The sequence below is a fragment of the Haematobia irritans genome, chromosome 5 (genome assembly GCF_050003625.1).
Source record: "Haematobia irritans isolate KBUSLIRL chromosome 5, ASM5000362v1, whole genome shotgun sequence".
Taxonomy (NCBI): domain Eukaryota; kingdom Metazoa; phylum Arthropoda; class Insecta; order Diptera; family Muscidae; genus Haematobia; species Haematobia irritans.
The window spans coordinates 75,488,290-75,515,270 of NC_134401.1; the positions used below are offsets into that span (position 1 = coordinate 75,488,290).

Genomic DNA, 26,981 nt, shown 5'->3' on the forward strand with positions numbered 1-26,981 from the left:
TCCTAAATAGTTTGTGTTTTATTCAAAATCAACATCGGCCCTTGAAAATTTAACCACCCTATTCTTTATGGGGTCTTAGAGCAATTTTTCGATCTGTTACAAACGGAATGACAAACTTAAAAAACCACCATCTTATGGTGGAGGGTATAAAAATAGCATTTGGAATAGTATATAATAATAAAATTGCCTTCTTCATCATTATTTAGAAAATATTCACCAAGACAGTATGATTTTGGTTTGGATTTTGCGGTAAAATTTAAAATTTTCATGAATTTTTTAGATATTTACGCTTCATTTGTGTATAATTTTTCTATTCTTTAGTTAACCCTCTAATGCCCAATCCCGCCTTTAGGCGGGCTTCAATAAATAAGGAAGCTTTTAGTAAAACACACCTTAACACAATAAAAATGGGTAAAATAAAAAGAAAACAGTTGGAACTGTTCAAGAGGCTTTGCAGCCTATACTGAATTTTACCTATAAAATTTTCTTGTTTAGTTTTCTTGCTTTTGTGTCGTTAACATTAAATATTTATTCAGATGGCCAAAAAATTGGGGCATTAGAGGGTTAATTATACAAACATAATCCAAAAATGAATAAAGTTAAGTTAATTTGCTTAAGAAATAATAATTCCGATAACTAAAATAAACCTAATTTTTTTAATGGTTACATTTTCTTAATAAATTTTAAAATAATAAAAACTTTTGTCTTACACTTTTCGACATTTTTTATTTTCACGGCGAAAGCTTAGGGAAACCTTGAAAATAAAAAATGTAAAAACAAGTGTAATGAAACTTAGTTTTTATTGATGGAACCATGAACGCCTAAATGTTTTTTAACATATTTAAAAATTTTGAAAGAAAATCTTCACTCCAGCGCCTCTAAAATGGGATTTCGTGATAAAGACTCCTTGTTCCAACAAGCAAACACCTCAAACACACGGCCTGGGATGTGAAAATATGGCTCCTTCACAACACTAAATATCTCAAAACGCAACCACAAAGCCCAGGTAGCAACCCCATTGAAAACTAGGATCTCATTTGGAACCGTGGATCGGACAAAACCAAATTTCATCTTGGACAGCCCTTAAAAGAAGTGTTACAAGAAGAATGGGGCAAAATCTCTCAAGAAACGTGTCGATGCCAAGACGACTGGAAGCCATTTGCGCTAACAAAGGGTACTATTCCAAATACTAAGTGGACCAAAATAATGTCTCATACAATGTGATTACTGATACGACGAATACTTTTGTGAGCTTTTTTTTTGTAGTTTTTTGATTTAATGATTAAAAATAATACAATAAAATTAATTTCACGATTTTTGTTTACGTTTTGCTGTTATGTATATCCATGGAAACATTTTAATAAAACTTTTTCATATAAATGTTAAGCGGTTTGCGATTTCAAGATATTAAAATGAATATTTTTGTGAGTCACTGTATATGTTTTGTTTTTGTTTTTTGTATGACTTGCTTTATGGTCTAAAACAGCAAGAAATCCCTTTCTCAACTAAATATACAAATAAACTTGCGATATTTGTTTGTGGCTGGTGGTGGTGATGTTTTTCTCTGCCTACAATTATTGGTATTTCGTTCCAAAGAAAAACTCATAAACCAAGGTGGCTATTAAACCCAAGACAAAAGGCATCAGCCATGACTTCATTACGATTCCTCGTTCTTTTGCTCAGTATTCCATGTGGGTTCGGATTTTTCTGGAACATTTGTACGCTCTTCAGCAACTAGTTAACCGATTTTGTATTGTTGCATCATTTCACGGGCATATGAACTGTGACCAACTTCTTCGAAATTTTCTGTAGCATCTTTACCAGCTTGTTCGATCAAGACTTCTTCACCACCAGGATGCTCATTGAGAAAAGGGGTCACGTCATACACGTTGTTGTGGATTATGAACCAATTCTTTTCTTTTGTAATATTTTTGGCAACTTCGGCGTGGGTAAATTATTTTACATTTTGCGATGACATGGTGTTTAATTAAATAATTTGTGGTATTAAGTTGAATTATATTTCCTGTATATTCTCTCCCTCTTGTGATGGCTGGCCGATGTCTGTAATTCTACGTTAACTAGGCTTTTGTGATTTTGATGCAATTGGCATATCCATTTCTATACCACACATGCTTGTGGTATTAGCCACTTGTAAATCCATCACTTGAGCAAATTCCCATATTTCCACGCGTTTGGTTGATAAACATGACGCACTGAATCTGTTTCCACGCACGTAGCTGTTGCCAGCAGCCATTTGTTTTTGAAAGGCAAGCAGCAAATCCTTTAGAATTAATAATCAATCTTTCGTTTTTGGTACACTTATTTCTATAAATTGATTATTAAATGTATACCCCCTATTTTTATTTGTAAACAATAACTTTGATTTTGACATTTGACGACCAAGTGTTGCCAATCAAAATCGAAATTTGAACTGAAATTTTTTTTGCGTTTTATTTTAGCACTGGTTATCAGTGCAAAAAGAAAACAGCCCTAATGATGTTTTGGAGGAAGTAAAAACCAAAATTCAAACAGCTTCTGCCGTAAGCCTCACTACCGATGGATGGACATCCAGGTGTCATTGTAGCTACATAGCTGTCACTGCCCATTATATCGATGGAAATACGGAGATGCAATCACATTTGTTAGCTTGCGTAAAATACAACGAATAACACACTGCTGAGAATCTCGCTGCATTTATGAAGAATGTTTGCATTGAGTTTGGTATTGCCAATAAGGTATCTGCAGTCGTAACTGACAATGCATCAAACGTGGTAGCCGCAATTCGAGTTGGAAATTGGCGATGGATCGGATGCTTCGCCCACACTCTTAATTTAGTGGTTCAGAATTCGTTGGCTCCAATAGAAAACACCTTAAAAAAAGTAAGAAAAATTGTCACATTCTTTCATAAAAATTCCAGTGCACTAAATAAATTGTGCGAAAATCAAAGACAATTTATTCAAGTACCTCTTAAATTGAAACAAGACGTAAAAACCAGATGGAATTCGACATATGAAATGCTCCAAAGAATATTTAACTTGAAAGATGCAGTAATAACTACGTTATCATTGATAAGACCAGATCTTTTGTTTCCACTGGAGGAATGGGATGTTATAGAAGAAATTTTACCAATATTAAAACCTTTCTACCAAATGACAATGGACATTTCGGCAGAGAAGAGCGTCACCCTGTCGAAGGTTTTAGTATTATGTAATATTTTGAATCAGACGATTGCCAAAAGTTCTTCTAAAACGCCCGAAATATCTACAATGATAACAAGTATTCAAAAAGATTTAGACACAAGATTTGGTGATTATGAGAGGAACTACCTCTATGCAGAAAGCGCCTTACTTGATCCCCGTTTTAAACGGAGAGCATTTAAAAGTGACGTCAACTACGACTGGGCTGTAAAACAATTAAGAGAAAAAATATGCCGGATAAAATTACCAGAATGTGATATAAATAACAACAGCGTCAATTCAGATGAGTCGCCCCAGCAGAGCGATTCAAATGAGCCGGAGTACTGGAAGCTCTTTGACGAAAAATACAAAAATTGTGCAAAAACTGAAAACAATACAGTAGCGGCCATAAAAGAATTGGATAAATACTTAAAAGAAGACTGCGTCGGACGGAAGATGGACCCATTAAAGTGGTGGGGTCAAATGAGAAATGTCTTCCCAAGATTATATATACACGCCCTAAAAAGACTATGTATTACGGCGACGTCTGTGCCATGCGAAAGAATCTTTTCAGCAACTGGTAGGATAATAAGCGATAGAAGAACGCTTCTAAAACCATCCAAAGTTGAAAAAGTTGTATTTCTCCATAACAATATGTGATTAAATGTATTTAAATTATCTAGTCCATAGATTTAAAGACTTAAATACCTTTTTAAAAGGTAGCAATATAATCTGAGATTATCTTTACTATTAATTAAATTTTAAGGACAAAAATGAATTTTTTATTTAATTTTAATAAAATTATAATTTACAAGTACTATTATACTGTAATATAAAAGTATATCTAAAGTAAAAAATGAATTCATAAAATCTTTTTATATGATTACATTTAAAAAAAAAAACAATTTAAAATGGAATAAATTGGCTTTTTAATGCACTTTTGAAGATTTTTTTTATATTTGAGTCTATATATCTTATCCAAATCCAATAAAATAATTCCGGAGCAACAAACAAATGTATGGAGAATTTGATGTTCATAAAAGAACTTCGTCCTGTTCTATGTGAATCTTTGACTACCAGATTTGGTAAAATTATGTTAAAATGCGATTGGAAAATTAAATGTCATCAATATGCTCTCTAGATTTCCATTTTAATGAATGACTTCGAAGCCAGCATTTACTGGAAATATATAAATAGTTGGGTGAGAAACAGACCGAATGAACATGGGCATATATATTTCAATTACAATTTAAGTTCTCACAATTTGTTAAAATCGTTCCTCATGTCACGCTGAAACAATTGCCATTATCCTTTTTGCTAGCTGTTGCCTTGTATTTCGATTTCTGTGAAAAAGAAATGTGAATAAATTTTTTATAATTAGATTTTCCACATCTACGTACCTTTAAATGGTTTTTTGCAGCCTTATTCGCCATTATTTACTCCGTTTTTCATATTCAATGCCACTATATGACGATTAATTAACAGCTGATTTGTCTTCTCAACACATTGTAAACAAAAATTGACATTTTTTGGCCGAGGAACTAAATGGTACTATGGAACGATATTAAGGAACTAGTTCCTCAGCCGGTCCGGAACGAAAAAGATCGATCACTCAAGTGAACGACATTGCCCAAGACTAACCCCAACCGTTCGTTACGAGTTACTTCCACAGACTGATCTCTCCATCATACATTGTTGAATAAATACACATTCTCTTGTTCTCTTTTCGCTCTTTCCATTGCTCAAAATTATTCAATTTCAACCACAAAAGTGATTGGATGCATCACACGTGTAATTGGAAACGGAGAAATTTTCAATCACGTTTGTAATTGAAAATTATTTCCGAATTGATTAACAAATTGACTGAATCAATTAATATTTTAATTGGAAACGTAACAAATATAAATCATATTTTTAATTGGTTTTTATTCGGAATTGAATCAATTAACATATTAATTGAATCCGTTTCCAAATTCAATTAAGTGATTAATTGAAAAAATGTTGGTGATAATTTTTTGTGTGCAGGAAAAGAGCATTGGTCTGCGATAAAAAGATTATTCAGATATGTAGAAGGCACGAAAGGTGCCTTTTAAAGTTTTCCAAAAGAGGAAATGAAGATCTCATAGCATACACACAAATTTTTTTTTTATTTCAATCACGAAAATCGCGGATTCAATCTTTTTTTAATTGAAATGTCTTCAATCACGAAAATGATAGTATCAATCACACATTTTGATTGAAAACCAACACGATTTTCAATTAAAAAATTAATTGACTTTTGCCACGGAATCAATCAATTGTGTGATTGAATCAATTAGAAAAATGATTGGTTTTTGACATAAAATTCAATCAATATTTTAATTGAATCAATTAAAATTGTAATTAACTTCGCGACAAATATCAATCAACTATTTGATTGATTCAGTTAAACAATTAATTGATATTGCCAATAAATTTGATCAAACTTTAATAAATTGCGCACCAAACATTTTATTTAATTTTGTTTGAAATAAAAGAAAATATGAGTTTCTTATAAAAAAATTTGAAAATGTAAACGAAAGAATTTAGTTCTTGTTATTTGTATGTTTTGTTCTAACATAATATATGCAATTACGATCAATGACAACTAAAGGGTGAAAAAATAAACTATATAGATCATTATCCTCCTTATCATAATAACCATGTCAGCATGTTCCTTCTCAAATGTATAGATGCGCCTCGATTTCCAATAAATCAGCAGTCTGTAAGCTAAATTAGTTTCTCAGAAAGCAAACAGAATAGTTAGAACTTATTTTTTCAATTAAAAGTCAATTTTGTTAAACATTACCTGCATAGAATATCAAGTTGAATTTTTAGTTCCAGAGTTATAAGCTTCTTTTGCCGTTGTAGTCTTTTAGCATAAAAAGGCGTATTGAGGGGTTCGGCAAGTTTGATTTTAGTAGCACTTTCTTTTCTAAATTTCCACACAATGATTAAAATTTGAACCAATCAGAGATAAAAATAATGGCAAAGCAATATAGTATTTGGAATTATATTGAGACATTGCACATTCTGGAAATAAAAAATTTAAATGGAAAATGCATATTTTTATTATACACATTTATAGCGATTTTCGGATATTTTTCATATTTTGGGTTCAAACTGAAAAAAAACAGGTAAAGCAAAAATAGAACTTCGTTTGCAAATGCTACTTAGTATTCCAACGCTTCCATACCGCTCTTGGTTTTTAGAAAACTAGGCGTGAAAAAATGTTAAAACATCAATACGGTACCCACCTTTTGATTGCACGAATATTCTGTATACTAGATGATTTTTGATTATAATGATAAAGGTAATTCATTGACCAATTGGACAAAATAAAAATGCTCAATAAAAGAAATTAATTTTATATTTTCATAAAAGCAAGTACAGTCGAAGCTCTGTTTAACGAATATCCCATTTAGCGAAAATCTAATTTAACGAACTCCAAATTCTTAACATTGAGTATTCTAAATAACGGTTGAACAAACCTGGGAGTATATAGTACACACAAAAAATTATCACCAATTTTTTTTCAATTAAACATTTAACTGAATTTGGAAACGGATTCAATTAAAGGCCGGTACTATGTTCATTCTTGCGAACAATTTTTATAGAAACCATTATTTCGCACATAGAAAGCGGTGTTTATTTAGGTAACTTGGAGCGCTATTTTACAGGGAGCGATATTGAATTAAATTGGTGGTTGCTGTTTGTTATTACAAAATTAACATTTTATTTTCCTTGGGCAATTGATCTGCTGCTCCTTTGATCCTTTGTATAGTTTCGGAACAAAAATATAATCCGTTTTAATAAATAAATTATTTCTTAATTCACATTGCAAATGGCGCCATGCTATAAACGTCAGTTTTTCAACTCGAAAAAACAAAGTACCACAAATGGAAAAATTTCGCTAGTTTTTCGCATTTTTTAATTTTGTATGGAGTTTCAACGCGAAAACCGAACTGAGTACCGGCCTTAATATGTTAATTGATTCAATTAATTATTTAATCAAATCCGAATAAAAACCAATTAAAAAAATGATTGATATTTGTTACGTTTCCAATTAAAAGATTAATTGATTCAATCAATTTGTTAATCAATTCGGAAATAATTTTCAATTACAAAAAATATGTATTTTCCATTTATATTTTTTTCTATTTCCAGAATTTGCAAAGTATCATAAACATAATACCAAATATTTCATTGTTTTGCCATTATTTTTGTCTTTGATTGGTTCAAGTTTTAATAGACGATTTCAATGTGTGGAAATTTTGGAAAGGAATTGTACTAAAATTATTTAATTATTACCGAGCTCCTTAATACACCTTTTTATGCTGGAAGACTACAACTGCAAAAGAAGATTATAAATCTGCAACCTGGAACTAAGAATTTAACTTGATATTCTATGCAGGTAAGTTTTAGCAAAATTAACTTTTAATTGAACAAAATTAAATACGAATTATACTGTTTACTTTCAGATAAACTAATTTAGCTTACAGGCTGCTGATTTATTGGAAATCTAGGCGCATTTACACATTAGAAGGAACATGCTGACATGGTTATTATGATAAGGAAGATAATGATTTATATAGTCTATTTTTTTCACCCTATAGTTGTTATTGATAGTAATTGTATGTGTAAGTTATGTTAGAACAAAACACAAATGACAAGAACCAAATTTATTTGTCTATTGCATAATTCAAAAAATAATAAAATATTAAATATGTTTTATAAGGAACACATATTTTCTTTTATTTCAAATAAAACTAAATACGATTTTGGGGGCGCAATATATAAATTTTTTGATTGAAATTTATAGCCAATTTCAATTAATTATTTAATTGAATGAATCAAATAGTTGATTGATTTTTGTCGCGAAATTAATTAAAATTTTAATTGATTCAATTAAAACTGTGATTGAATTTTATGTTAAAAATCAATCACGTTTTTAATTGATTCAATCACACAATTAATTGATTCCGTTACAAAAGTCAATTAAATTTTTAATTGAAAATCGTGTTGGTTTTCAATCACAATGGGTGATTGATACTATCATTTTCGTGATTGAAGACTGTAAGTCCTATTTTCCACGAATAGAATAAAACACGTTCGCGCAGTTTGAATTCATTTATTGAACTAACTAAATATGAAACATAGGATCAGCAATATCATATGTAAACGAAATGTCAAAAATGCAAATCCAAAAGGAATGCAATTGGTTTGTGGAGTTACCATATCCAACATTCTTCCCCTCAAACCAAATGCTGTTTATAAAGAATATATTACTTTTTAATGTTACGTTAATTTTTTTCTCTTTTTCATATAACAATATTGGTTTAAAATTTCATTTGTAGTAAAGAACATGCCCATGCATGTTTTTGTTTTTGTGGAGCCTTCGTTAAAACGTCTGCTGCGTTGTCTTCTGATGAAACGTATTTAACATCAATCGATCCGTTAGAGTGCTGCTCACGTATGTAATGAAACTTGATGTCTATGTGCTTGCTTCTCTTGTGTACCATTGGATTTTTTACTAAAAACTGAGCGCCTTGGTTGTCACAAAAGATAGTAGTAGGTGCTTTGGTGTATTCCAATAAACCCATCTCATGCAGTAAGCTTCGCACGAAAACGACTTCTCGGGCACCTTGACTGATGGCTACATATTCGGCTTCCATTGTGCTTAGTGAAACATGGGATTGTTTTTTAGATTCCCATGCAACAGGGCCACCCGACATAAAAATTACATAGCCGGTATACGATCGGCGATCGTACGAATTACAGCCCCAGTCAGCATCTGTAAAAGACAAAAGATTTTCTTTTTCTTTATAAAAAGATATCATACCCTTGGGGTGCTTCTTCAAATATCTCAGCAGATATTTGGCGCATTGAAAATGTTCTCGATGTGGATGTGAGTTGAATTGAGATAATCTAGAAACGATGTGTGATATGTCAGGTCTGGATATAACAGCAAGATAAGTTAAACATCCAATTAAACGTTGGTACTGTTTTGTTTCTAACCCAGCACAGTTCTTCTCACACTTTTCTAGTATTGTTCCATTGGCCCAGGGTGTACATGTTTCTTTCGCATCAGTCATATTCCATCGATGTAACAAATTGTTGACATAATTTTCTTGATGAATGTGAATTGCACCTCTGGCACCTTCCCTTTCTATTTCTAATCCCAAATAGAACGATATAGGGCCTTTATCTACTGCTTCAATGCATTTATTTAAATTCATAATTATTTCGTCCATTTCTTCCTTGGTTGAAGTTGCCAACATCATGTCATCCACGTATAATGCTATGAAACTCAATTTGTTGTTAGAATATTTGTAATATACACAGCTATCCGTTTGACTTCTTTGGAAATTCATGTCCATCAAGATTTCGGTAATCTTCCGATTCCACTTACGGCCAGCTTGTTTTAGACCATACAACGCTTTGGACAACTTACACACTTTTTCGGAATTTTTTACGTCTTCGAAATAGGGGGGTTGCTCCATATATATGTCTTCCGTGAGGTCGCCGTTCAAATAAGCTGCAACGATATCTACGTGGTTAACAAGCAATTCGTATTTTACCGCCAAAGCTAGCAACATGCGAATTGTTGAATGTCGCACAACAGGCGCATATGTTTCTTCATAGTCGACATGATATTTTTGCGAACAGCCCTGGGCAACCAACCTTGCTTTAAACTTGTCCAACGAACCATCTGGGTTTTGTTTAACGGCAAAAACCCAACGACATCCAATTACGTTAGCATTTTTCGGTCTGTCCACTAATTTCCACGTCCTGTTCTTTATCAGGGATTTATATTCAATGTCCATAGCTTTCTTCCATTGATCTGCATTTTCTGAATTCATTGCCTCTGTAATCGTTTGAGGATTTTCCACCACTGAATTTAACATCTCTGGAACCGTAGCATATACCTTTTTTGTTCTTCCCCTCTTGCCTGTCCGTAGAAGTCTAGGCCTACCTTTAGTTGGATTGGACTCTTGTTTGCTTGCACTGTTTATGTTTTCACTATCACTTGCCTCGCTGTTTTCCACACTTTCGTTACTCTCTTCCTCTTCACTGCTTGCTGTTTGGTATATTTCATCTTGTGCTTCTGATTTCGTTTCATCTTGATATTTATTATTTTCTTGTAATGTTCCGAAATCAAAACAATGTTCTTCGTTTGATACATCACTATCATCAGCTGAATGTATGAATGAATCTTCAAAGAAAATCACGTCTCTTGCTTTTATTATTTCTCTTTCCTTGGTGTCGTACAAACGGTAACCTTTAGTTAAATTTTCGTATCCAACCAGCTTCAACTTAATCCCTTTTGGTGCAAATTTACCAATTTGTTTATTTTTCTGGAGAACAACCGCATCGCATCCAAAAATATGGAAATGTGCTACAGATGGTTTCTTCTTCAAGAAATATGTTGTGATATAACGCGAATAATCATCCACGAAGGTGATGAAATATAAACATCCACCTTGGGATTTTATATTAATGGGACCGAACAGATCGGTATGCACGATTTGCAAAATATCTTTCGGGGCAACATCGCTATAACTTGCAAATGGTTTTGTGGTAATTTTGCTAAGAGCACATGTAACACATTTAAAATTTTCCGGGATTGTCACGTTTAAACCACGCACCATATTCATTTTGGAAAGTTTATTAAAATCTTTTGTATTTATATGTCCATAGCGAGAGTGCCACACTTTATGTTCATCTATTTTTTTCAATCCGTTTAACAACTCAGTCGAATTAATTCTATTTATTTTTGCTGTAAAAACACCGTTTTCTTTATTTGCTGTTAAAACTAGTTCGCCGTGTTTATTCATTATCTTTGATTTCTCTTTGTTAAAAATCACAGTATGCTCGGCTTCAATAAATTTAGCGACTGATAAAAAATTCGAATGTAAACATGGAACGAACAAAACATTTAAGAGAGTGATAACTGTCATGTTTGACTTTATTTTGACAGTTCCTTTTCCTTCAGCAAAGACAATATCACCAGAAGCCAACATAATTTGCTGTCTCTGTTTCTCTAATGTGATGAACAAATCTTCATTGGGAGACATATGAGAGGTGGCTCCACTGTCAAGAATCCAGTTGTTGTTTTTGTTGCTGGTACTACTCATTGCGCTGAACACTGCAGCTACTGACTCTTTCTCCTTTATTTGACATTGTGAACAAATATGCCCTCTTTGGCCACAATTAAACATTTGATGTTCTTGTTTCGTCGACTCGTTCCAATATAACGGTTATTCTTTTTATTTGCTTTTGAGTCGTAGTTGTTGTATTTTGTATTACTTGAGAAGACCTTCTCTTCAGAAATATTCACTTTATTTTCTTGTCTTCTTTCTTCTTCCAAGATCTTGGATATTAACTGTTCGATTTTTGGAAGACTATCGCGACTCTCAACCGCAACCACAAAACTTTCCATTTCTTCTGGCAAGGAACATAATAAAAGTACAGTTATAAAATCTTCATTTAGTTCAATTCCAATGGTTTTTTAAATCGTCGATGAGAGAACGAAAATCGCCAATCTGACTTGTAATCTTTTCTCCCGATTTAATCTTGAATCGGACAAGATTTTTAAATAAATTAACTTTACGGCACGCGGTATTTGCTTTATAAAGTCCGCTTAGTGTGTCCCAGGCACGTTTTGCTGTCTCACAATCTTTTATATGTATAAGCTCACTAGGCTTCACAGCCAAGCTTATGGTAGCCAGAGCTTTTTGATCTTTAACTGTCCACACATTGAATTTGTCCTCTTCCTTTGGAGGTTTACTCGACCAGGTCGAGTAATTATCACAATTTAATTTATCAATACTCGCCACCGAATTCATTTTATTTTTTTTTTCGTGTTTAATTTATTCAATTTAAATTTTTATTCCAATACACTTTTAACACCTTTGTAAGTCCTATTTTCCACGAATAGAATAAAACACGTTCGCGCAGTTTGAATTCATTTATTGAACTAACTAAATATGAAACATAGGATCAGCAATATCATATGTAAACGAAATGTCAAAAATGCAAATCCAAAAGGAATGCAATTGGTTTGTGGAGTTACCATATCCAACAAAGACATTTCAATTAAAAAAATGATTGAATCCGCGATTTTCGTGATTTAAATCAAAAAAAAAATTTTTGTGTGTAGCACTAGACAGGTCCTCATGAACCAATCTGGGCAAACCGGTATTATTTTGATGATCCCATTTGCACCAGAAAGAAAAACTTTTGGAATATGTTGACCCACAGGTAAATATCTAGATCCAATAAAATTTCAAATTCATATCAATAAATTATATGAAATCTTAAAAACTGCGAGAAACTGGAGCACTGGTACTAGTCCTGTGATAGGTTCGTTAGTGGCAATATGATTTTTTATCTTATTAATGAGACCTACCCGATTCTATATTTAGCTCAATCCTCCTTCTTATAGCTGAAGAGAAACTATGAAATACACAGGAATGTCAACATCTTTAGTGAGAGGGATAAACTACCGCTGAAAAACTTTTTTGGTGCTCGGTCGGTAATCTAGCGTTGAGAGTATATCTATGCCGACAGGAGCAGCAGGGTAATGATGTACGTAGGACGTCTTAAGAAGATGTTACTATGAACGCTACCTATGCCTGGCCCATCTTGAAACCGGGAACTGGAATCCAATTAGACAATTCGTCTAAGAAGTTAGAGCACACAAATATTGGCATGAATGTATGTTATAGAGGCCCCCATAAGACAGCGAATCTTGGATCCTCTTTTTATATCCTCCACCATAGGATGGAGGGTGTATTAACTTTGTCATTCCGTTTGCAACACATCCAAATATTGCTCTAAGACCCCATAAAGTATATATATATTCTGGGTCGTGGTGAAATTCTGAATATATCTAAGCATATCCGTCCGACCGTCCGTCTATTTAAATCACGCTAACTTCCGAACGAAACAAGGTATCGACTTAAAACTTGGCACATGTGGTTGTTATTGATGTAGGTCGGATGGTATTGCAAATAGGCCACTTTTACGTATAGCCCCCATATAAACCGACCTCCAGATTTGGCTTGCGGAACCTCTTAGAGCAAATTTCATCCGATCCTGTTGAAATTTGGTACGTGGTGTTAGTATATGGTCTCTACACACAAAAAATTATCACCAAAATTTTTTCAATTAAACACCTAATTGAATTTGGAAACGGATTCAATTAACATATTAATTGATTCAATTAATTATTTAATCAAATCCGAATAAAATCCAGTTAAAAAAATGATTGATATTTGTTACGTTTCCAATTAAAGTATTATTTGATTCAATCAATTCGGAAATAATTTTCAATTACAAACGTGATTGAAAATTTTTCCGTTTCCAATTACACATGTGATTGATCCAATCACCTTCGTGATTGAAATTAAATAATTTTGAGTTATGGAAAGAGCGAAAAGAGAACAAGAGAATGGGTATTTATTCAACAACGTATGATGGAGAGATCAGTCTGTGGAAGTAACTCGTAGCGAACGGTTTGGTTTTTGTTTTTCGCGTAATGCTTAGTACTAATTTCGTTTCTGCGAAAAACGAATACCTTCCTATCAGTGTTGCCAGGTTGGGGTTTTTTCCCCCAAATTTAGGGTTTTTTACACGTTTAGGGGGATTTTTAGGGGTAACATTTTTTCGGGAGATTTTTGGGGGTAAAAAATTATTTTAGACCTTCTAAACAAAATTTGGAACAATTCTGGCATGAATTTTGAGAAAAAAAATGAGGGAAGTCAACCCATGTTCTTAAATACAAGCAAGTATACAATGACATTCTGTTTTAAACGCATCTGTTGAAGGGGCATTTTTAATATTTGATACAATTAAAAACAAATTAAGAAATGGTATTGTAAAATTAAATTATTGGTCTCATAATTTCACAACAATTTTGCCGAATAATGTATATATTTACTGAACTTTAATTTTTGTTTATATTTGATTTCTATTATTTATACTTTATAAGCCGTTGTTTTAATTAATATGATTTGAACGATTTATACATTGAATTATATTGTTTTGTCAGCTTTTTATATTGATATACATTTTGTATTATTATACCCATAGAAAAATTACGTTCCTCAGGAACGAAATTTTAGACAAATAAACCCAAATTTGTGAAAAGTGGTATAATGATGTTATCTACTGATTTTTATTTACTTCAAAAGAAAAGAAATTCTTTCAGTATATATATATATATATATATATATATATATATATATATATATATATATATATATATATATATATATATATATATATATATATATATATATATATATATATATATATATATATATATATATATATATATATATATATATATATATATATATATATATATATATATATATATATATATATATATATATATATATATATATATACCTAAAAAACGCCGCTTTCTATGTGCGAAATAATGGAAATGGAAAAATTACGCTTTTCACTTAAAAAACGCAAAAAAATACAAACATGTATGGACCTAGCGCCGTCAATGCAACATTTGATATGACGCAAGCCAATTTCCCATCTTCTAAATTATATTTATTATCTTTGATAGGATCAAATGGAATCAGAATTAATTGCTATGTTCAAACCAAGTATATAAGGCCGTAAGTTCGGCCCCTCCACCATGGATTGCGTAGAAACTTCGACGAAAGACTGTCATCCACAATGGAATTACATGGGTTGTGGTATCTTAAATAGGTTTCTAAATTGTGAGTTAGTCCATATGTGGTATATATTAGACAAAAAAGGAATGTGTAGGTAAATCTACAAATAATTACGAATCGATATGGACTTTTGCACGGTACGTAGGGAGCCAGAATTGAAACATGGGGGTAGCTTATATGGGGGCTATATACAATTATGAACTTGGTATGGACCAATTTTTTGTGATTGGGGATCGATTTATCTGAGGGCTTTATATAACTATAGACCGATATGGACCTAGTTAGGCATGGTTGTTAACGGCCATATACTAGCACAATGTACCAAATTTCAACTGACTCGGATGAAATTTGCTCCTCCAAGAGGCTCCAAAACCAAATCTCTGGATCGGTTTATATGGGGGCTATATATGACTATGGACTGATATGGACCACTTTTGTCATGGTTGTTAAATATCATATACTACCACCACGTACCAAATTTCAACCAGATCGGATGAATTTTGCTTCTCCAAAAGGCACCGGAGGTCAAATCTGGGGATCGGTTTATATGGGGGCTATATATAATTATGGACCGATTTCGACCAATTTTTGCATGGGTGTTTGGGGCCATATATTAACACCACGTACCTAATATCAACTGAATCAGATGAATTTTGGTCTTCCAAGAGGCTCCGCACGCTCACAAAAAATCGCTTCTGTACACCCAGAAAAAAGTGACCCCTTCTTTAAGTTAAAATGAACTCATTGTGAAGAAAGTTGAACTTCGTATAGCGCCAAAGACATTTTTATTTGTTTGAACGATGTGATTTTCGTAGAAATTAGGAATAATGCATTCCATATATAAGTTAACATTTTCCTATATTTATATACCACTATACTACAGAATGAAAAAATTTAACTACTTTGAATTCATATATGGAATGATTTTATTGAAATTTTTTCATTCATTTCGACAAATCTTACACATTTGTGGTAAAACTTTTACTTCATAATTAGGACTGCTTACCTTCGTTTTTAAATACAATTTTATTTATTATTATATATACATATGTAGGACGAGAAAAAAAAGGGTTTGCCTAACATCACAAAGACCAACAAGAGTCAGTGCAAAATACGACGCGAAGCTAAGCAGACGTTCTCTCTCACATTACACAATTTTTCTATTTTAAATTATTTCATTTTAAATAACCCTAAATTTCTATAATTCATTAAATACTATTCCTAAATTGACATAATACCTCATTCACATTACACTTCCAAAATCCACTTTACCCAGATTTCAAATGCCAATTGCCCTATAAAAAAGGGATTTCAAATCTACTTTTAGTAGATTTTGAGCCTAAAGTGTATGACCTATAAACCGTGTTTTTATTGAGCCAGTGATTTATAATAATTAAAAATCCTACAAAAATTGGGCGCTCAACCGAGATCTTAAGTGACAAAATTAACTCTGGTGTTGTGAAATTAATTTCTATTTGTACCACGAATAAAAAGGGATAAGTGTGTGTGAGGGAATTGGAAGAGAGTTTTGTCGAGTAACTGCATTGGTGTTGAACGTGTAAAGAAGAAAATCGTTAACTGTCAAAAATGCCCGTGCTCGGAGATTTTGCATTGGTTCGAAATAATCTATCGACGGCGAAGCGGACGACTGTTTCTATGCTTCATAAACTAGTATTTGAGAGTGAAGGAGACCGTAGTAATCGTAAACGGCTCAGAGAATTTGAAGGTTTCTCTTTCGGTGAAGACGATCGATCGCGTTTATATACTCAATAATTTGTCAAACAATTTTCGATCCGAGTCAAATTCAAAATTAACATCGTTGCATATACTTTTCAACCTAAATTTGTATGAATGATATCCCCACTTCAAATTGAAAGTCAAAGCCAAAATTCTATGCATTTTGTATAATTTATTCATTTTCATCAAAACAAAATATATAATAATACACTACACTACATAATACACTACAATACCAATTGATAAATAATAATCTTATTAAACATATCAACAAATAAGAACCAAAAACAAACAACAAAACTTTAAATATCTTAAACATTGTAGGTGGGTATTAAGTTCGAGTTTAGCCGCTAAAATCGATAAAGTGAAAACTAAATTTTTAAGAAAAAGGCATAAAATTATAAATATTTGTCGCAAATTTTATTATAACTTGATGGGGAAAAGCCCAACGCAAATTTTCACAAAGTTTGTATTCCTTAAAGTGGATTATAAAAGAAAAGTAATCGTGAAAAAATGACGATTTTAGCGGCTAAACTCGAACTTAATACCCACCTTATTAGTAAACACTTTTGCATTGATAATTTCCTTCCTTTTGGTGTCATAAAACAGCATTAAAATGTATTAACATGCGGGCAATTTGAAATTAGGAACGTACTGGACCGCGTGTTAGAATTGATTTCCAGAAGAAGGAATTCACAAAATATCCATTTTAAACTGATAATAGCATATGAATTAAACTGACGATGTGATGCACATTTTCATCCAGAAGTTGTTGATTTCAACAATTTGTTGTTTTTAACAATTTTAATTGGTTGCACTTGTAATGTTTCTGGAAACTTTTTCTTGTCGACAAGCCACTCATTTTTCATTGGTCGGCTTCTTATTGTTTGCAAGAATGTAACATCCAAAGATTTTAGTTTTCTGCAAAGAGATTTAAATTTAGTGACTTCTTTAAAGTGTTGATTTAATTTTTCATATTGACGTACCAATTATTATAAACTATTTGAAGCAGTTCCAGTTAATTGTCCACCTTTTTTTCATTTGTCAGCTTTTTAATGTTTTCAAGAACGTAAAATCCATAATTTTAGTTTTCTACAAAGAGATATACATTTAGTGACTTCCTTAAAGTTTTATTTCATTTTTTATTTTCACTTACCTATTATTAAAAACTATTTGGTTATTTGTCTAAAATTTTCCTTTTTTTTTTTTATTTCTTGCAATTGACCACGAACTTCGTTGCACAAATAAGTATTGAAAACCACATGGTTTTTTCGTTGCATTTTAGGGTAGTGTTTTGTCAAAGTTTTCTCATATTATCTTCAACACCTTTTCAAAGATTTCGTAAACATTTTGGCAAATTGGAAGTAATTCGCAAACAATTTGAAGATATATTGAAGATGAGCTATTTCAAGTCAAGTTGAATTTATGTTGAAAATTATATTTACCCTCAAACTGAAAAGTTGTTGCATTTGAAAAACGCTCATCCTGTGTTTATTGGGAAAGTTGTTTTGATTTTATGCCAACACGTCCCCACGACAGCCGAACACGACCTTATACAATCGGATTTGTCGCCGCAACGTGTTGTGTCGCAGGGTTTATCCGACCGTATAAGGTGCCCTTTAGTGTGTCGGATCGATACGACTTGTCGGCGATGGTAAATGTGTTATCGATCCCATAACCATGCAGCAGTATCGATTATGCCTTCGGACTTAACTGATAATGTGCACAATATATTTCGTATACGATTGTTTTCGAACTTGCGTGAAGATACCGACGTAGGTAACTTTTTTAATTACAACAACCACCGAAATAACAGGGTGACACAGAGTTGCAAAAACCATATAAAATGCAAATAGTACGGAATTTATCAACTGTGGTGCCCACAAAAATTATGGAAAAACAAAATATGACCACAAATTTAGCGAATATAATGAATAAAGATATGTTTAACAAAATTATTAATGTTTAGATGTGAAGGTATTACTACCACAAATTGTTTAAACTGTGATTTAAAACAGTATGTGCACCCTTTCCGCATAAAACAAGAGGACAACCTCAAGCACAAACTTCGCTCCTGGTTCCAAAATGATAGCTTCGTTCAAAATTCCGCTAATGTGACAACAAAGTGGAGGTCATTACCTACATTTTGATGTATGTCATGTATTCCAACAGTGTGTTTGGACGAAGTTCATAAAATATATAAATATTTTTCGACAAATTGAAGAAAAATTTTTGCACGTTATTATCTTTTTTCGCCTGTTAAAGAAAATTTCGAAGTTTAAAGGATATATATTGGAGTTCAAAATAGTAAAAGTATCTTTAGCCCTATACGAAGTTCACGAGGTGCACATTTGTGGTAAATACTCAATATATTTCAGTGAACAAATTACTGTAATAACTGAGTGTAGTGCGTAGAATACTGATTTTTATATGAATAAATACACCTAAAATAATGTGTTTATGCTTTTTATTACTTTAATAAAATATATGTTTATAAGTTTTTAACGAACATAGTCCATGCCTTAAGTCAGTTAATTTTCTCTGGATCGGGGGGTGCTAGGTGGATTTGATAAAGTATAAAAATAAGCTATTGAAAAGGTTTATCAAATAAAAATTTCCACATGTTTTCTACAGAAGTTTTTGGTACCCAATTTCTGCAGAAATTGCTGTTTCAAAACCCATTTTTTACATTGGCCAAAAAACTGCTGTTTTAGCAAACTTCAATTAGAAGATGGAAAGGTCCTCCTAAAATCTCAGTACAATACAAGATGATGAATGAGTAGATTTCCACACAACCAAGAGGTACTAAAATGTGGACGAAATCTTTTGAAAAACATTTAAAAAAACGCATAAACATTAAAAAAAAAAAATATATAAAATTATATCTCTTTGATTCAAATTTTATTATAACTTGATGGGGTAATATCACCAAGCAGTTTCTCATAAAGTTTATACCCAATAAACACAGGCATTGGGGAAATGCTTGTATTCAATTTGAGAAATAGTTGAGAAAATCGCGTTCTCAACAAAAAGCAGACATTACCCTCAACAGTAGAACTTTTCAAAAAAAAATCATTTTAAAGCTTCTATGGAAAATTTGTTAAAAGCAAGCAATTTACAATGTCATTTGAATTAGCGTTGAAGATGAATTAGTAGGTAATGACCTCCACTTTGATGTCCCATTAGCGGAATTTTGAACGAAGTCCGTTCCTGGCTTCCATGGTAGAATCTATGTTCTGCCCCCCAGTGGAAAACTTGGAATCAGGGATATCTTCGGTAAAAAACACTGTTGGAACACATGCCATAAATCAAAATGTAGGTAATGACCTCCACTTTGATGTCCCATTAGCGGAATTTTGAACGAAGTCCGTTCCTGGCTTCCATGGTAGAATCGATGTTCTGCCCCCCAGTGGAAAACTTGGAATCAGGGATATCTTCGTAAAAAAACACTGTTGGAACACGTGCCATACATCAAAATGTAGGTAATGACCTCCACTTTGATGTCCCATTAGCGGAATTTTGAACGAAGTCCGTTCCTGGCTTCCATGGTAGAATCTATGTTCTGCCCCGCAGTGGAAAACATGGAATCAGGGATATCTTCGTAAAAAAACACTGTTGGAACACATGCCATACATCAAAATGTAGGTAATGACCTCCACTTTGATGTCCCATTAGCGGAATTTTGAACGAATTCCGTTCCTGGCTTCCATGGTAGAATCTATGTTCTGCCCTCCCAGTGGAAAATTTGGAATCAGGGATATCTTCGGTAAAAAACACTGTTGGAACACATGCCGTACATCAAAATGTAGGTAATGACCTCCACTTTGATGTCCCATTAGCGGAATTTTGAACGAAGTCCGTTCCTGGCTTCCATGGTAGAATCTATGTTCTGCCCCCCAGTTGAAAACTTGGAATCAGGGATATCTTCGTAGAAAAACACTGTTGGAACACATGCCATACATCAAAATGTAGGTAATGACCTCCACTTTGATGTCCCATTAGCGAAATTTTAAACGAAGTCCGTTCCTGGCTTCCATGGTAGAATCTATGTTCTGCCACCCAGTGGAAAACTTGGAATCAGGGATATCTTCGTAAAAAAACACTGTTGGAACACATGCCATACATCAAAATGTAGGTAATGACCTCCACTTTGATGTCCCATTAGCGAAATTTTAAACGAAGTCCGTTCCTGGCTTCCATGGTAGAATCTATGTTCTGCCACCCAGTGGAAAACTTGGAATCAGGGATATCTTCGTAAAAAAACACTGTTGGAACACATGCCATACACCAAAATGTAGGTAATGACCTCCACTTTGATGTCCCATTAGCGGAATTTTGAACGAAGTCCGTTCCTGGCTTCCATGGTAGAATCTATGTTCTGCCACCCAGTGGAAAACTTGGAATCAGGGATATCTTCGTAAAAAACACTGTTGGAACACATGCCATACATCAAAATGTAGGTAATGACCTCCACTTTGATGTCCCATTAGCGGAATTTTGAACGAAGTCCGTTCCTGGCTTCCATGGTAGAATCTATGTTCTGCCCCCCCCCCATTGGAAAACTTGGAATCAGGGATATCTTCGTCCAAAAACACTGTTGGAACACATGCCATACATCAAAATGTAGGTAATGACCTCCACTTTGATGTCACATTAGCGGAATTTTGAACGAAGCTATTATTTTGGAACCAGGAGCGAAGTTTGTGCTTGAGGTTGTCCTCTTGTTTTACGCGGAAAGGGTGCACATACTGTTTTAAATCACAGTTTAAAAAATTTGTGGTAGTAATACCTTCACAGCTAAACATTAATAATTTTGTTAAACATATCTTTATTCATTATATTCACAAAATTTGTGGTCATATTTTGTTTTTCCATAATTTTTGTTGCCACCACAGTTGATAAATTCCGTACTATTTGCATTTTATATGGTTTTTGCAACTCTGTGTCACCCTGTCATTTCGGTGTTTGTTGTAATTTAAAAAGTTACCTACGTCGGTATCTTCACGCAAGTGAACATAACAGTTACTGGAATGACAGTGCTGAAAACATACATACATGAGTCGCCATTACGATTGTAAACATTTTGTTTTTGTAATTTTCGAATTATCGCGAATTATCTTGACAAACGTTTCTGTTGGGCATCCGTGAAAAGGATAGCGATGAAAACAAACCTTGAAATGCTGGCAGGGATTTTTCCTACACCCAGAAAACAAATTCGTTGCCTCAACCGAATTATTTGCCAACCGAAAGCAGGTGGTTCCATCAACTATCAATGATATCTGTCAGCACAACTAACATTTGGCAATTGTAACTACATGGTAGTATGTTGGATCAACTTTGCATTGGTTGTCGCAATTTCATATTAATTGTTTTGTTTGTTGGTGCAACCGCCCTCGATTTTCTTTACTATTATCCTAACCAAATTCCAATATCAAATGAAAGGGCAGATTATATTGAGATTTTATTAATTTATTACAAGATTTACAATCATAATAAACTACGAAAATAAATAGAAAAGGTGCTAACAACAAAGGCTTTTGATCTACATATATGTGATATCAATTTACATTAAAATTTACAATTTTTTATAGGTAATGTTTGTATACAACCCTGCCAGCATTTCAAAGTTCCATTTCAACCTCATCGTTACCACAGACTCGTAAATGTCACTTCAACCATCATGAAAAGGTACATCAAAAAGTACATGCAAGTAATTTGCCATCCCTACTGTTAAAAAAAGCCATTTTTTTGTGAAACGCCAAGCGCAACCAGCTTGTTATATTTTAATTAAATAAAAACGAAAATAAAGTTCTGAAAACATAGATTATACGCTTAAAATTGTGAAAGGTATATTGGTGAACAATTTGGTGATTTTCCAAATGGAATAAAGTGATTGTTTTTCAGATATTTTACAGACACGCTGCCTCCATGGAATAAAAACACTGGTTGATAGACGCAGCAACATGTAACTCGCTACTTGTAACTCAACATCATCATTAATGCCAAAAATTATGTTAAATGTAATGTGATAGTGGTATAAATGTTATATTTTTAAGAATTTGTAAATGTTTAATCAAATTAATAAATATCTAAACGAACGTGTTTTACTCGACCACAATGATTCTTTTACAACTATCTTAAAATGCACTTTTTCTGATTGTTTGGAGGGTCCCTTATTGGCGTCGTTCTAAATTGATCTATAAAGGCACCTAATAATTGCACTCATGCGAAACATTTTTGTGGTAACTTGGCGTGGTACAACTTCTCAATAGTGACGGCGCTTTTCCGACGAGTTTTTGATGTCGTATATGATTGTTTTCGACGTAGTGGGGATTCTCAAAAGAGTCCCCAAATTCAAAAAATGTTGGCAGGGAAATGACAGATGGTTATTAGGTTGCAATTATGTGGTCAAACTACAGCACCTAATTCAATATATACTTGCCAGAAATTTCTTCCTTAAGCCTCTAAATATAAATACAGATCCACTTAGACTCCTTCTTAATACAATAAAAAAAGCTCGCTTGCCGTAAAAAGTATTTGTGTTTGTTGGTGTATGAAGTCTGCAATTTTTATGGAAAATTTGTAATATTCCTTTTTTATATATCGGTGCGATACTTACCTGAAGGCAACTTCTTTTCTATGGGATAAACTTTATTCAATGTATTGCGGACTATTACCAAGTAAATGCTGTTCCCCGTTTTGCAAATTTTGTAGCGTCATACCATTTACCATGTCGATGTTGATATAAATATTTATTTGTTGCTACAACTACCTTACACCCGTCCTATAATTGAACTAAGATTCTATTAGTATACTCAAGGCATATTAATTAAAGGTAAAGTCACGAGCAAGCGTGTGTACCCCCCATGATATTAATAAGGTCAAACTAAAATGGCAGATCACTCAAGTTTTGTTTGTATGTGTAGTGTTGTTGTGTTTGCGTATGTGTAGTGTTGTTGTATTGTTGAATGCATATATAAAACATCAACATTGTTGAATACTAAACGTAAACAAAGCCTTTGACAAGATGAATGTCGATATTAGTCACCTGATTGCATGACTTTACCTCTTTAATATGCCTTGTAGTATACTCAACTTTTGGTTGTACCAACCATTTGTTGATTCCCATGAAGTAGGTCTCACTATGCTTCTCTGGGTGTAACCACGTTTAAACTAGGGATAGACGAGGTTTTCCGGGATTTTTTTTGGGAACCCGGGACTTTACAAGATTGGAAATTGCCCAAGCCAAAGACAACAGAAGAGATGAAGATGGGAAATTGGTTGCTCAGAACATCAAACCATTGAAGGAGCTACGTCACTACTTGTCTTATATGCGCTTTATGCGCTTTACAGACTATCAGTTATTCCGGACGGAATGTCGGTGTGTGTAAAGAATCTTACAGTGTGTCGCATCGATACGACTTGTCGGCGATGACTGAATAATCGGTTAATGTGTTATCGATCCCATAAACATGCAGCAGTATCGATTATGCCTTCGGACTTAACTTATAATGTGCACAATATATGGGATATGTTCGACACGAGCACTGTCGTCAGATTGTCGTCGTATCGATCCGACACACTGAAAATTTAATTTTTTATTTATTGCTCAAAATTTACCACCGTGGTGCAATGGTTAGCATGCCCGCCTTGCATACACAAAGTCGTGGGTTCGATTCCTGCTTCGACCGAACACCAAAAAGTTTTTCAGTGGTGGATTATCCCACGGTGGGATTCCACCTCAGTAATGCTGGTGACATTTCTGAGGGTTTCAAAACTTCTCTAAGTGGTTTCACTACAATGTGGAACGCCGTTCGGACTCGGCTATAAAAAGGAGGTCCCTTGTCATTGAGCTTAACATTGAATCGGGCAGCACTCAGTGATAAGAGAGAAGTTCACCAATGTGGTATCACAATGGACTGAATAGTCTAAGTGAGCCTGGTACATCGGACTGCCACATAACCTAACCTACCATTGTTCAATTAAAAAAATAAGTTTTTCATTAAAAAATGCAAACAAAAGAAATTACAAACATGTATGGACCTAGCGCCGTTAATGCAACATTTGGTATGACGCAAGCCAATTTCTTATCTTCTAAAGTTTATTATCTTTGATTGGGTTCGATTGGCTTTTGTTGTGTTTGAATTTTCAAGCCATACCGCCGTCCAATGAAGGTTTTGTTAGGTTTGTTCGGCGAAGCCCTGATGTTCTACATGTTCTGTAAAAATCCAAACCATTTGAAATCGCTTTCAAGCATATTTGTGCAGACCTTTAGTGTGAACACATGTTTCGTGTGTAGTGTGAACGTAATTTAAACACGCAAAATGGTCTTTCGATATAAACTGGCCATCACGTAAAATACGCAAATATTTAGAAGCACCTTTATTTTTAACATTGGAAACACTGGCAATTATTCCAGCTGTTTTTTGGAATAACAACAAAGGATATAATAAAAATTACAACACAAACAATTTTATCTCTAAAAATTAAAATATGCTTAAGCCAAAGGCATTAACTCAGGTTTTAAGCCAAGCCTGTTCGGGAGGCGTTCAAAACACATTGTAAGGAAATAATTTTATTGTACCTACAAGCAAAAATAAAAAACAAGTCGAGTTAATTTTGACTTTCCTTCCTTCCATTCAGTAAATGGAGACAAATTGTAGAAACTTGATCAGATTTCGTTGCGACGTATGGAAATCTTTTTTTTTTATAAAAAACATAGTGAGACTTTGCAACAGTACTTTTGTTCGTTTTCATCTTCTCATTTTCCAATTACAGAAGCCTGATACGTTTGTGTTTTTCTTAAGAATATCAAATAATCAGTTTCATTGCTTCCTCGTTATAGGCTCTTAAGCCAAGAGGGTGCTCTGTTGGCATATTCAGGATATGGAGATAAGGACAAGGACGCCAGGGTTGCGGCAGCTATTGCGAGTAATGTTTGGGCAGCATATGAAAAGCATGGGAGAAATGCTTTTCGAGAAGATCGCTTACAATTTGTTTTGCTAGATTGTGAAAACGGGCATGTGGCAATAACGAAGGTACGATTGCAAAAATGCCAAAAACTCTTTATTCTTGAAATTTTTCCTAGGTCGCCAGTATATTGCTATGCCTATATGCAAAAGAAAACGTCGGACTTCTGGGTCTGCTGAAACAGAAGGCTATGGCCTTAGCTGCCTATCTTGAGGGTCCTTTGAAACAGATAGCGGCGGCTTCATAAAATACATAATAGCCATTACCTAAAAATTTTTTTCAAATTTAAAATATTTTAATTCACTTTTCTATGACCTTTAAATAAAACACATTTATAACGTCTATTTTTGAATTTATTTTATAGTTGTAGTTGTCATAATGTAGAAATGTGGACATGTCCATTACTAAATAGAAACTTATAAAATAATTGTAATCATTCCTCTTCATTCAATGGCATATAATTTCAAAGTGCGATCCATACTCGTCGATGCTATATATTGAGCATGTTTACCAAAACGTACACCAGTTGCTAGAGCAGTATGGTCATTAAAGATCTTCAAATCCTGCCATTGCTTGCACAGATAGATCCTGTAAGTTAGTGGTAACAAATACATTTATAACAGTTTATTAAAAATATAAATATACATTTTTTAGTTAATGAGTAATAATCATAAAACCTTAATTAGGTGTAAATTCTAATAATACATTTTTTTAACAATCGGTGGTTAGCATGACTGCTTTACATGCAACGGCGAAACGAAATGAAACAAATTTTAGATTGTTCCCGAATTTAAAATCTATTTCTCTCTTTCTATAGGCTTTAGAAAGGAGGCTCTTAGAAAGATCTCGGGATGTCTATATGTAATAAGGGGTTAATAATCAAATTACTTGGACATCTCGAAGTTTCTAATAGAACATCAAATAAAACTTTTCAAAGAAAATCTTCCCAAGAAGCGAATACTAGATGGTGACGACATTCAAACAGGATAATTACATATGCCGATCATTTTAAAATAATAAGTAGTATAAATAAATAAATAAATAAATAAAATTTTTTCCAATAAATGATATCATCTACACATGCTCCCGGATAGAAATTGTAATCGGATTCCAAAAGTAGACTTTTTTCAAATTTGGAAAGCTATTTATTGAAGACTACAATAATACACCAACAAAATGCAAAACAGAAGATTTTGCAGTACTAGGATCTACCTTACGTATTTCTGTAGCATTAAACATGAATTTTCTCAAAAGAAAAAAAAAAAAACAATCCAGTCCTGTTTATTATTTCTTGAAAATATAAGTATACCACAATATTGTCGTCATGACACCAAAGGTGTGGCAAACATTTTAAATGTAACATAAATAACAATTTTGT

General features: G+C 33.2%; 3 protein-coding genes, 2 long non-coding RNA genes and 1 pseudogene across 7 annotated transcripts in view; 2 read left to right on the forward strand and 4 right to left on the reverse strand.

The window, feature by feature from the left end:
- LOC142238155 (cytochrome b5-like) lies at positions 1-2,349 on the reverse strand (annotated as a pseudogene).
- A 347-nt stretch (positions 2,350-2,696) lies between these two features.
- On the forward strand, positions 2,697-3,836 carry LOC142239865 (zinc finger BED domain-containing protein 4-like). The gene has a single exon (XM_075311617.1). The coding sequence runs from the start codon at positions 2,697-2,699 to the stop codon at positions 3,834-3,836; it is 1,140 nt and encodes a 379-aa protein (XP_075167732.1).
- A 12,999-nt stretch (positions 3,837-16,835) lies between these two features.
- LOC142240283 (uncharacterized) lies at positions 16,836-18,466 on the reverse strand. 2 transcript variants are annotated; one of them, XR_012723218.1, is made up of 4 exons: positions 18,079-18,466; positions 17,790-17,959; positions 17,620-17,725; positions 16,836-17,554 (listed from the first exon to the last, which is right to left on the reverse strand). It is a non-coding gene; the product is annotated as an uncharacterized LOC142240283 (long non-coding RNA). The 2 variants fall into 2 exon arrangements; XR_012723217.1 differs by having other exon boundaries at positions 17,790-18,466.
- A 3,615-nt stretch (positions 18,467-22,081) lies between these two features.
- LOC142239177 (uncharacterized) lies at positions 22,082-23,818 on the reverse strand. 2 transcript variants are annotated; one of them, XR_012722943.1, is made up of 3 exons: positions 23,700-23,818; positions 23,253-23,417; positions 22,082-23,193 (listed from the first exon to the last, which is right to left on the reverse strand). It is a non-coding gene; the product is annotated as an uncharacterized LOC142239177 (long non-coding RNA). The 2 variants fall into 2 exon arrangements; XR_012722942.1 differs by lacking the exon at positions 23,700-23,818 and having other exon boundaries at positions 23,253-23,491.
- Positions 23,819-25,034: 1,216 nt separating this feature from the next.
- Positions 25,035-25,945, forward strand: Lamtor2 (Late endosomal/lysosomal adaptor, MAPK and MTOR activator 2). The gene is made up of 3 exons (XM_075309880.1): positions 25,035-25,194; positions 25,479-25,671; positions 25,722-25,945. Exons 1-3 carry the CDS (start codon positions 25,127-25,129, stop codon positions 25,848-25,850), a joined length of 390 nt encoding a protein of 129 aa, XP_075165995.1. The 5' UTR covers positions 25,035-25,126; the 3' UTR covers positions 25,851-25,945.
- Positions 25,935-26,981, reverse strand: part of Prp19 (pre-mRNA processing factor 19) — a 33,921-nt gene continuing 32,874 nt past the window's right edge. The window contains exon 4 of the mRNA XM_075309878.1: positions 25,935-26,191. Within this exon, the coding sequence (XP_075165993.1) occupies positions 26,047-26,191 (145 nt within the window). The 3' untranslated portion in view covers positions 25,935-26,046. The remainder of the gene's footprint in view (positions 26,192-26,981) is intronic.

Bases quoted from the DNA above. Each gene is read 5' to 3' on its own strand.
- LOC142239865 (XM_075311617.1), top strand. From the start codon at position 2,697: ATGAAGAATGTTTGCATTGAGTTTGGTATTGCCAATAAGGTATCTGCA.
- Lamtor2 (XM_075309880.1), top strand. From the start codon at position 25,127: ATGCTTAAGCCAAAGGCATTAACTCAGGTTTTAAGCCAAGCCTGTTCG. The intron at 25,195-25,478 runs GTAAGGAAATAA...TCCTCGTTATAG, and splicing joins GGAGGCGTTCAAAACACATT to GCTCTTAAGCCAAGAGGGTG. The intron at 25,672-25,721 runs GTACGATTGCAA...AATTTTTCCTAG, and splicing joins GGCATGTGGCAATAACGAAG to GTCGCCAGTATATTGCTATG.